The sequence below is a fragment of the Gallinula chloropus genome (genome assembly GCF_964237585.1).
Source record: "Gallinula chloropus genome assembly, chromosome: 3".
Lineage (NCBI taxonomy): Eukaryota > Metazoa > Chordata > Aves > Gruiformes > Rallidae > Gallinula > Gallinula chloropus.
Genome location: NC_140087.1, coordinates 76775913 through 76787575, shown reverse-complemented (window position 1 = coordinate 76787575; position 11663 = coordinate 76775913). Strand labels below are relative to the sequence as shown.

Here is an 11663-nt window from a genome sequence, read left to right as displayed (position 1 = left end):
TGCATGAAGCGGATGCGATGTACAAAGTTCATGTGCCCAACTTAGCTTTAAGGGGATTTACAAGACTGGCTTCTAGGCTCTGTCTATGGTTTCCTGGACTGCCAGGTCTCATCCTATTGCCTTTGCCTGGTCAGGACTCAGGCAAAAAAGTGTGATGTGGTATGAGAATTTGCCCTATTAGTCAACAAAACACGCTAGCATTTGCTAAAGAACACACCTCATTTTTGCCCCAAGAAGCCCTTGTTTAAAGCAATTAAAATATTCATCATTTTGGATCATCTTCATTCAGATATTTCCAGCAGGATGAGTTTTAATGGCTGCACACCAGTACACTGCATATGACATAGGACATTTGTAAAGAAATAATTCCTCTGAGTATTCAGAAAATACTCCTGGAGATGGACTGTCTTTCTTGTTTTCCTCTTTGATTCTTGCTTCTCCTGGATCTTGGAGGGATTCTGACTTGTGTTCAGTACTGAAATTCCCATCCACCCAAACACAGTATCTTTGGTCTCCCCTGTTTTATGCACTATGGAGCTGATACTTCCTTTGCTGCTTAGGACAGAATGAATGATCATCTCCTGTAGTTATGAGAGCTGTGAGGAGGGAATATCCAAAACTCAACACATTTAATCAAGACAACTCCAAAGATTTGTAATGTCATGGGGCAAAACCTTTTGTTCACCTTTTCAAAACCCGTTTCTGGATCCATCATACCTTACATAGCCCAGGCAGAGCAATGCACTAATACTGCTGCGTGGTAAACCTGCCTCAGGTACCATGTCAGAGCAGCCTGTTCACCTATCTTGCCATACCTTAGAAGCCCAGTCTCACAAGTGTTTTCAACCCAACTGTGTGAGACCAGCTTGAGAAAACATCCTCCTTACTACAAGGGGATTCTTCTGCTCTTGTTCTTTTTGTTTCTTAAGTTGAAAACAAACCCCTAACCAAGCTTCTTGATCTAAACTCAAAAGAAATATGGTTCCCTGAGCCTGTTGTTTAAATCACCACAGATCCTACCAAAACCAATACTTTTGTCAGAGTAAGGTAAGCCCATGCAGTGTGGAACAGCTAACCCCAGCTTAAGTGGAGATGCCTCCTGCCCCTCTGCTGTGGTGAAGAGAAATTGAAACAAGATGTTTGCATTTCTATTAAATCAGTGCTGGCTTTAAGTTGGCATTCTGTCTCCTGCAACCCCAGAAGACATAATTCATTGAAAAGAGCTAACTATATATGTTATAACATATTTCACGGGCAAAAGAAAAATAAAAATTCTATGCACTTTTTTCTTTCAACTTTACATAAACATTACTTAATTCTCAGTAAGCAGCTAACATCTTCATGGAATGAAGGCAATCTCTGCCTGTATGGTGGGAGATACCAGCTTATAATTTCATTTATTTCTTGAGACAATTCTACAAGAACACTTTGGCAGATACTGAAGTTTTGTTCTTTGTCCTTCAAGAGCTGATGAAGATGACGTGTCATCTCTGATGGCTGTTCATTGAACAAAAATAGCAAAGTGGAAACAAAAATGTTTTCCCATAAAAAATAAGTTTACATGCTAAACTGAAGTCATTATTCAAATTCACAGTTGAAAACGATTATCACACAGCCTCAGACACGTTTTCATGAAAGCATTTCAGTTCAAGTGATTCAGAGGAACCAATGAATAAATAGTGCCATCGCTGTTCTTTGATGCAGGAGAGCAATGGCCATTCCTTGTGTGGAAATTATGGGCGGATGAGGACGTCTCTGTTCTGTAAATCTGGGCTTGCATTTCGCAGCAACCAAACTTGCTCAACAGAATGAAGAAATCCCTGCGGAAAGTCTTTGTGAAAATGGCATAGAGGAATGGGTTAGCACAGGAATTGATGGGGTAGAACAAAACCAGAAGGATCTTGGACTTGGACACTGTGATAAGAGGAACCTTGAGTGAGGCTGATATTGCAAAAAAGGATATTGGTGCCATGCAGAGGAAGTCCGTGAAGATCAGTATGGCCATACGCTTGGCAATCTTGGTGTCACTGTTTGAAGAGATGACATTAGGGTTTCTTACAGTAAAGTAGATGCAGATGTAGCAGGCACATATGATCACAAATGCAAGTACATTCAACACTAAAATAAATATAACGTAAGCCTGAGAAAATGGTGTTTCTATATCCATGGGCAAACAGATGCTGACCTTCATATAGCTACTGACTCCAAATATGGGCAGAATTGCCACTGTGAAAGCAAACATCCAGCCAAAAATCATTATAATCACAGCATGACGCAATCGAACCTTGCGGTCCAGCTGCATGGCATAGGTGATGGTGTGCCACCTTTCCAGAGTGATCACAGTCAGCGTGTAGACTGAGAGTTCACTTGCAAACACTGTAAAAAATCCTGCAGCATTGCATCCTGCCCCAGTTTGCCAGTCTATGGCATAGTTGTAATACTGGCTTTTGGTCTGGATATCTACAGATGCAATAAACAGCAGGTAGATACCTATGCAGAGGTCTGCAAATGCAAGATTGCACATTAGAAAACGAGGTACGGTGAGTTTGTATTGACTGCTTATTAAAATAATGAGGACAACGATGTTTCCAGTGATGGCTAAAATGTTGATAAACCATATCAGGACTCTCAGAATGTTGTATCCCATAATATCTTCACACGGATTGAAAGCATCAGGTTTAGGTGAACAAGCTACATTAACTACTTCATTGCATAAACCATAGTCAAATTCATTCTCTGCTGGGTCAAATCCTATGCCGTAGTTGGAAATATAATCTTCAGCTGCAGATCGCCTGCGTATCTTATTGCCAGGCTGCTCATCCAGGTCTTGCTTGGCCTGAGACATGCTACATATTGGATGCAATTCAGTGCTGAAATTGTAAAAGGAGTAGAGTTGGAAACTAAGAGACACAGCACGAGGCATACAAAAAACACAGAATCATCCAGTTTATATTAACAGCTTTGTTTTTCTGGTTAGCTGATTATATAGACTACCCTGAGCTTGAAAGTAATAGTCTGCCTGGTCCCTATTTATCAAACATTACATGAAAATGTAAATGATTTTGACACATCATAAAATGTAAGGGATAGGAAAACCTGATGTTTGCTTTATTAGCAGTCACGTCGCAGTGATCCACCTGCACCTCTGTAAGAAGCTGTCCTTATTTCAACCAAGTTTCTCATGTAACCCAAAGCTGACTCTTGCACAGGAGAGACATGTGGTGATGAATTCCTACATAAGACTGAACTTTGAAAAATGAGTCATGTCAGCTGCGCCTATAAAGAGTTTGCACAATCACAATAATTCTACTATCCCTTAGTATTACCCTGAAACTACCTTTTCCCCTAAGGTTTTTGGCAGCCAGGGGGCCATATTCAATCTTGTAACTCCTTCAGGGCACAAAACTCCAGTATGTGCCGTTCATTTTGAGTCTCTCATGTAATTTTGGTAAGTGGCCGTTAACGCAAATAAATAGCACAAATAAATTCATGCATCCTTCCAGATAATCTCTAGAAGCGAGATGCAAACACAGATATAAACACAAGATGTGGTTGAACATTTTGCTTAAAACTTTGTTTTTCAAAGAAAATGGATTTGAAACCAACTGAAATTAAGCAAAGCCAAGACAAACCAAAGCAAAGGAAATTACATTAAACCAACCCAAAATTTCTGTAGAAACAGTAGTTGCTCTTTGTTTCCATCTGAAAATATTTTTAGTTTACATATTTTAGAAAAAACATAGGTAAAGGAAAGAAATGAAAAGAGTTTCAAGGAAAAAAATGCTTTTGAAGGTAAACCAAGTATTTTTTGAGTGTTGTGTTTGGCTTTATTTCCTAGAGGATTATCACTGTACCCTTCCTCTTCATGCCGAGATCAGGAAGGAAGAAACAAATGTTTCCACTGACATAGGAAGATTATCAACTCCATCAAGTTAGGAAATATCACACTGTGTTAACAAGACATAAAGGGTCAGACTTTATCAATTGCTTCTCCTAGGCTACCTTTGAAGTTTTGTGTTCCAGAAACTGGTATCCATCTGTATCCATATGGATACAGATCTATCCTGAGCTAGGGTATAGAACAGCTGACAATGTGTTGCAAACCCAACAAATTCCAGCTCCATCTACTTCCATCTACCCTAGACAGAAACTTTGATGTGTAATTTCTAAGACAGGATGCCATCTTATCTTCCACTCTGACCTGCAGTACAGTTGAGAGAAGAGATTTCTAGTCAATTTATGTTGAAATTATTAAACAGTTGGTAGCAGCTTAAAAAAGAGAATACTTTTTTGTAACCTAATTTTACCCTTTGACTTTGTGCACTTCCAAAAATCGAGTTTAAAAGGTCTGCAAGAAAGGAAAACTAATGAAGGTCCAGCACCAGAAGGTGAGGGACATTTCCTATGAGGTTCTGAGCATCCTCCACTATTATCAATATTTTTTATCTAGCCTGTCAACTGAGGCAGAAAACTGATTTTCTGTGAGGTCAAATATGCACTGTGGAGGTCGCAATAGCAATAACAAGGCATTACATTTTGCTCCCTTGTGTTCTGCTCGCATAAGGATGAGTGAGGGGTCCAGTGTATTGATCAATATATCAACAGCTCTCTAGCTGAAAGGGAATATATGCTTCCAAGGAGCAATAACAGGAGAGAAAGTACCTCAGTTGTGAGTGCAACAGGCACTTGAGGGCACTGAAAGCTACTGAAATTGGTGATTCTTCTCAAATGAACAGGGGAAAATGTTTTTATCCAGCCATTTCTCAACTAGGAGTTAAAAATAAACCTTTTTCAAAATTATGGAGGCACTGCCTAGAGCTAAATCTGTCTCCTGATAAGACTACTATGTAAGGACAATTAAGTGATTCTGATTATTACAATTTATTCATTCTTGAATTATTTTACAGCCAGTGATCCCAAATAAAATCAGGTTCCCACTGTGTTAGCTGCTTGGTTTGCTTCAAGGACAGGTGGCAAATAGTCTCCTGCCTGGTTACTTGTACCATAAGCAGATAAGGTGGGCAGTTGCAAACTCTTGGGGGAAAGAAGAGCTATTCCCTAGTAGTGACTGCTTACCAGTTCTTAGCCCTGGGATATTTGGCCTTTGTGGTGTACAGTGCATTCAGAATAACAAGCTAAAATGCTTGCTGGCAAGGGATGCTTGCTTCCTTTTAAGACAGTATGTATGGTAAACACAGTTCACTTATTCAGTCAGTTTGTAACCTTCTGTTAAATTTAACATTGCTTTGCTGAAGTAAATGCTCTGGAAAAAATATAATAGAGAAAGGACACCTTAAAGAAGAACATTAAAATTGGCAGAGTGTTCTGACAAAAATAAACTGAAATTACTACCTTTGTACAAGTGGTTATTTTATGTGCTTCATCTGGATCTGGTGATAGCAGGACCCTGTGCGCTGAGAAACATGCTCAGCAGAATAAATAGTCCTGACCTAGGCTCTGTATTAGGCCTCATCTCAAACCAATCATCCTCACCAAAACATGGCACCGAGTGAGTTATGAGCAACTGATATTATGTTCTCAAGAGAGGAAGCCCAAACATGACTCCTGATGCTGCCATGTTTTTTAAAAAAGTAGGATTTCAAGTGACAGCTCCTCCAAAGAATAATGATCAAGTGTAAGGACAGAGTTGTATCGATGTCATTCTTTTAGGCAGAAGGTGATCTTTATGTCAAAGAAAGCCAAAAGCTTGCTGAAGTTTATAATGGTCTATGTCAAGTTGAGGGTTTTAACATCCAGCCTCTGCCCTGTCTGCACTTCAAAGATATTATTTTCCAGTCACAGAAAAACGTGAGGGGAGTTCAACATACTGCACTAGCTTTGTCCTAAGAAAGTGGTTTGCCTTCTGTTAGGCCAGTTTCACAGTATTCTGGTGCGATAAGCCTGCAGATCAGTATTTATCATATAATCCTTCTTGGAATGGGGGAAAAAAAAATCAAAATTGCCTACATTTTAATTTTTGTTTCAGTTTGGTGGAGCTGTGCCTGATGTGACGTCCTCCAAAATTTAGATAGCACTGCCACTGTAACGGGTGTAAGCTTTCTGTTATCACAAAGGAGCCTGTCTGCCAGTACAGATGGATTTGGGAGAGGTGAATGAGCATGACCCATTTTAGCAACTGATTTTTATCTAAGGTTCTCAAGTGCTGGAAAAGTCTCAAAGAGGAGAAACCTTACACAAATGGGGCAGTCAGAAAGAGGTCACACATCCCTCTCAATTCCTTCCCAGATTTCCCATGAGAACACCGACTGCTGCCATGGTCCTTAGAAATGCACTTCTTGGGGGTAGGGAGAGTGGGGAAGAAGCATCCTTTCTATCCTCCTGGGCTACCTGGAAGTCTTCTGAGACTCAAACAGCCACAGGAGAGTGACCATCTTCTGTGAAGATGCACAGCAAGTAAGTCACATCACAGTTCTCACCGAAGAGATAATACCCGTTGTGTGAGCAAGCACTAGAAACTATTAATAACTCTTAAACAACCTGAGCAGTCTTCAATGCACACACAGCTCATTCCAGCTGCCAAGAAACTGTGTTGAAACTAAAGTGGGTGTAGCTACTGTACGTGTGACTAATCTTTGCTGAAATGCATGGTAATACCTTTGGTATTCAGACCGAACTACATGCATCCATTTTCTCTCGTTAAGCTGGAGAGAGGGTATCATCAGTCTCCCACCCATTTCAGTACAAGACACGACTATGGAAAGAATTACCATTTTTAATTATGTTTTCAAGCAGTTAACAGGAAGAGTTGATCTAAATAATTGGCTGAAATAATTTTACATTCATACTTACTATTTTTGTAATAGATATGTCTGGTAACTGTTAAAGACATACACAAATGCATTTGGCTTTGTTCTGTTGCCCAGGGTGATACAGTTCATGTGCACATTTATTCAAGTAGCCATACATCATGTATCATAAAGAAGAGCATCTCCAACTTGCATATTATTTCTTATTGTTGCATCACACCTTATACTACAGGAGACCATGAAATCATGACCAGACTTGCTCCCGAAGCAGCCCATCTGCACTTGAGTTATGTGAGCTCTGCACAGTTCAGTGGCATTTCTTTGAAAAATTGCATTTGTCCAGGCTGTGGGAAGGGTTGTCAGCATCCTCCTAGACTTTTTTCCTGCCAGGACAGAGGCTTCTGAAAGTGGGGCCATACTAAGGGACAAGTGAGTGCTGTGGTCTTCAGTTCCATGGAGTAAGAGCAACATGGTCGTTATTTAAAGCCTAAGTGAGGGGACTAGATGCTGAGAGCTTGCCAAAAGGTCAGGGCTACATCCTCCTGCAGCTTTCCTTCAATAGTAACTTTTACTCTGCATTTGAATAATCCAGTTGCCTAGTTTAAGGTGTGGATTCTGGGATTTAGGTCCTGATTTGGCCCAAGCACCCCAGAAGCCAAGTGCCTTCAAAAATATGAAACATAGTGATAGTCCCTTTGCAGATTCAGGACTAAACATGCTTCCATTGAACTTTGGCAAATTCCACTTTGCCACGAGTGCTGACAGGACTGGACCCATTTCTGTTTAGCAAGCTACCAGGCACCGTGCCTGCACAAACCTGTGTAAGTATGTGAAAATGTCTCTGCCAATAAACTGTTCTAGCAAAACGTTTAGCATTTTGGATCAAAAAATGGGCAATGGGGATACATTGTGTTAGATAGTTCCCTTATCCCTGCAGTTTCTACCATCAGACTTGCCCTCTTCACAGACATAGTTTTGCAAACATGTGTAGGGGATATTTGCTATCAGCACAAGGATGATCACTTATCTTTCATTACTTGGTGACAATACAATGCTAGAAGTTAGATAAGTAGTCATTCTAAGTATTAAAATAGAAGCCACTAATAGTTTATGATTTCTCTGTATGATTTTACTTTTCTTCAAAGTTTTAGGCAAATTCTGAAGACAATGTCTTGAATCACCCACATTTTTTCTTTCTCCCATGGCAAATTCCAAGTCTTTGAGGACATCCAGTAAAGAAATAACTTTGGACAATAACAGGGGTTTCTGCAGGTAGCAGTTCCTCCTGTTGTCCAGTGGCACAAATTTAGGAGATTCATTAACTAGTCAATGTGTACATTTAAAGACTATCTGAGCAGCTGAAAATCCTCAGTGAGAATCATTGATACCTGAAGTCTCACTGCAACTCACTAATGGAAAGCTAAAACAAGCATGGAAAATTCTTTGGGAGTCTAAAAAGACACCCCATCCTCCCAGACTCCTCTGTTGATTTGGGTAAAAGGGGTCTGCTCTAGGTTAACCATTTCAGGAATCATATCCAAAAATAGTGTGCATGCAGACTAGGCAGATAACATATCTGTGGTGCTTGGTTGGACTGTGTTCCAACATCAGTGTGGCTTTTCTGAGAGAAGAGTTTAAGATCACTCCACAGTTTTCTTACTCTCCTGAAGTGCACAGTGTGAAGTATTGACCAGCTTCTCTGCAAACCCGTCTTTCCTTCCAGTTACCTCCTGAAAAGTGATCAGACTTTTCCTGTTGAATGTCTTCAGCGGGGCTCCAGGCCGATCCAGAATGGCAGGTCCCAATTCAAGATGCACCCATGACAGGTGGGAGCTAAAACTGCAGCTGGGGAAAATGCTGATGCTCACACAGCCATCATAATGTATTACTCCTTTGTAGTGTAGAGGAAGGGCACTGTGTAGCATGCATAAGTCTGTAGGTACTGTGTATTTATTTATTCCCACCCACTTACTTACCTGCACTGAAGACACCTTTTCTATGCAGATTTTGGGGAAGTTTATTTAATTCACTGTCAACTGCTGAGAAGCACCAAAATGAAAAAAGTCACTTACTTTTGTCTTTTCCAGTTTGTAAATGCACAGCAATGGCTAGGATAGGTGAAGTTTGCCTCAATCAAAGATCTAAATTTGCTTAAATCAGGAAGCTTTTTTAAATTGTATGTAGACTTTGCTCGTAGCTTCTTAATGAGTTCTAATCCATGACTTGGCAGGAAACTGATTCTTGTCCTTGAAATATCCCTTTAAGAAAGCATATGAAAATCTTGGTAAAAAGCAAACTTACTTCATCTTGACGGTAGATAGGTGTTTTAGGCTGTCCTACCCATTTTCAGAGTAGTGATTGGAAAGAGATTAGTTGGAAATCTACATTGAAAAGTGGATCCAGGGATAAAGTAGGTGTTCTTCCAGGAAACATGAAGTAATATCCATTGCAAACAACAATCAAGTGATGTTAGTCTGGTCTAAGAAAAGACAAAATCCCATAACCCTCTGGGTAAAAATTAGCAGGGACATAAACCATTACTGCTATATAATTCTGGGTTTAGTAAATACCTGGTAAATGCAACAGTAATCCCTGAATACTTCTACAGGATAAAAGAGGCAGATGAAATCACAACAGAAGTTTGCTACATGAACATCACATCATGGGAAGGCTGCTGTGGAAAAGGCAATAAACACAAAGAGAAAAGCTCACAGGGGGTATAGATGTGAGGAGAGGTTGGGGATATTAGGTTTTGTACTCATTAGGAAGAAAAAGAGATTAAAGAGAGGCAGAGGTAGCATGGTTCAAACTGTGAGGAACAAAAATAACAAAGCATTTTCCAGAGTTTTAAAAAACAATGCAGGCATAGACTGAAGTGAAGAGAGGGGCAAGATTAGGAGAGGTTAGGAGAGACGTGTTTATGTGGAAGGCAATTACTATGTGGGACAGGCTATCAAAGGCAGTAAAGGCAGCTATCAAAGGCAGCAGCTACCAATGTATTAAAGAGAGCATTAGTGGGTCTTTTAAAAGGAAACACATTTGTGCCAACACTAAATCTTGACTTGTGCCATGCAGGTGAAGGAAAGGAAGAAGGACCAAGGGTGCTCCATCTCAAGGCTAAGAGTTACTTGGGAACCCATACCCATGGCTCTGGGGTGTAACAGCTGGGGCAAAACATCCCCACATTTCCCTCACCTGATGGACAATCTGTGTCACTCAGCTCATGAGGGCAGGAAAGCACATTCCTGTCTCTTAAGAGCAACAGTAAAAATGAAGTGCATAAAATTACCCTATCCTCCCTTAGTCCTCATGGTCTTATAGCCTGGGACTGGTCCAGGATGCAGTGTTTGCTGAGGCTGCTCTGCGTTTTAGTCTCTGACTAAAGAAAGGAATTCTCACTAATCAAGGTATCCAACTGACAGTATTTGTAACTTTTACAGTGCCCTCTCCAAGGTACAGTCTCCAATTCACGTATAATGGTATGATGTCAGGACATGTTATTTGATCTCTATTATCCAACATGCACAAGTTGTTTTTATTACCATATTAGTGCAGTAGAGTGATGCTGTGTGAGGGAGAGACCTGGTTTTAGCATCATGTAATAAAGTTTAGACAGTTGCTATGCACCATATGCACATTTTCACCTCTATTCTCCATTCCAAGAAACAAAATTAATACCAAGAAATGACTGATTGAACTCATAGCCTTTAGCATAGAGTTTGCCAAGTCTAACAAATTCACAGGAGGCCAGTAAAGTGGTTAGTAAAATTGGTGGTGGGTAAAGATTACGTTTGTGTCCATGCCGTGGCAGCAGCTGAGGCTTTGCACCCAGGCTCCAAAGCCATATACCACCTTCAACAACTGGACTGTGAACTATGGCAGCAAAGGAGCAAACACAGACCCCACTCCGCTACCATGACCTAAGGCCATGACTTCTACTGGAAGGGCAAGACAGAGCAATGGAGTCAGAAACGCTGTGAACTGCTGCAGATCAGGCTGAGGTTGTTCTGACCTGTTTCTCACAGGAGCTAAAAGCAGGAGCTGGTGAGAAATTTTAGGCTATTGATTTCTGACATAGACACTTGAAGAGGTAATTAGGTTGCAACAAGCCACCTCAATTGTTTCATGACTATTGCCCTTAGTATGCTGCCTAATAAAAACTGTCACCTAGAGTATATGCTCATGACTCAATGACTAAACAGCAGTTTTCTGCCAAAATCCACAGAGAGCGTCACTCATGGCATCATTAAGAGCCTATGAAACTTCACAAGGGCTCGTAATTCTGAATGAGATCAGGGAAAATGTCTTCTTTAAAATCTTTACTGAGTCCAAACTATTATTACACTGTGTGGAAATAACAAGTGACTATGAATAGGAATGTCATAGTTAATATGAATAGGACTTTAAAAGAGCTAAAATGTTACTGGATCTCTGTGTGTCTCTCAAATATTTCATAAATATTTTACATTCTTCCATGATAATTTTTTCTTATTACTATTTAAAAAACTCTTATGCTCATTATTGCACATGAACAGAAGCTAGTTATGGAAAGAGTTTTGCATACTCCTGTGGGGTTTGTGGGTATGTCTGCTAGGGTTAGTTATCAATACAACACTGACAAGCCCCTGAACTGCAGACGCAGACATCATGCAGGTGGTTTAGTGGCTTACCCCACTGAGTCACTGCACAGACCTCAGCACAGAGGTTCTTTTGGAATATTGCTCTCTAGTTAGAGGCTTGATAAATTAAATAAACACAATGAACAAGATGATAGAGTGGGAGTGGGAAAGTAAACCAGGAAGCATCGGTGACTGGAATACGTGTTCTTGTGTTATTATTGCTTGGCTGCTAGTCATCAGCCTTGAAAGCAGCCAGTGCAGGAACAGCAAAATGAAT

At 40.3% G+C, this 11663-nt stretch overlaps 1 protein-coding gene across 1 annotated transcript in view; it reads right to left on the bottom strand.

Moving 5' to 3' along the window:
- Positions 1 to 1642: 1642 nt before the first annotated feature.
- The window catches only part of FSHR (follicle stimulating hormone receptor), a gene marked incomplete at both ends in the record, with an annotated part of 80159 nt that continues 70138 nt past the window's right edge, over positions 1643 to 11663 (bottom strand). Inside the window, 2 exons of the mRNA XM_084261480.1 lie at positions 1643 to 2870; positions 8840 to 9025. Of these exons, the coding sequence (XP_084117606.1) occupies positions 1643 to 2870; positions 8840 to 9025 (1414 nt within the window). The remainder of the gene's footprint in view (positions 2871 to 8839; positions 9026 to 11663) is intronic.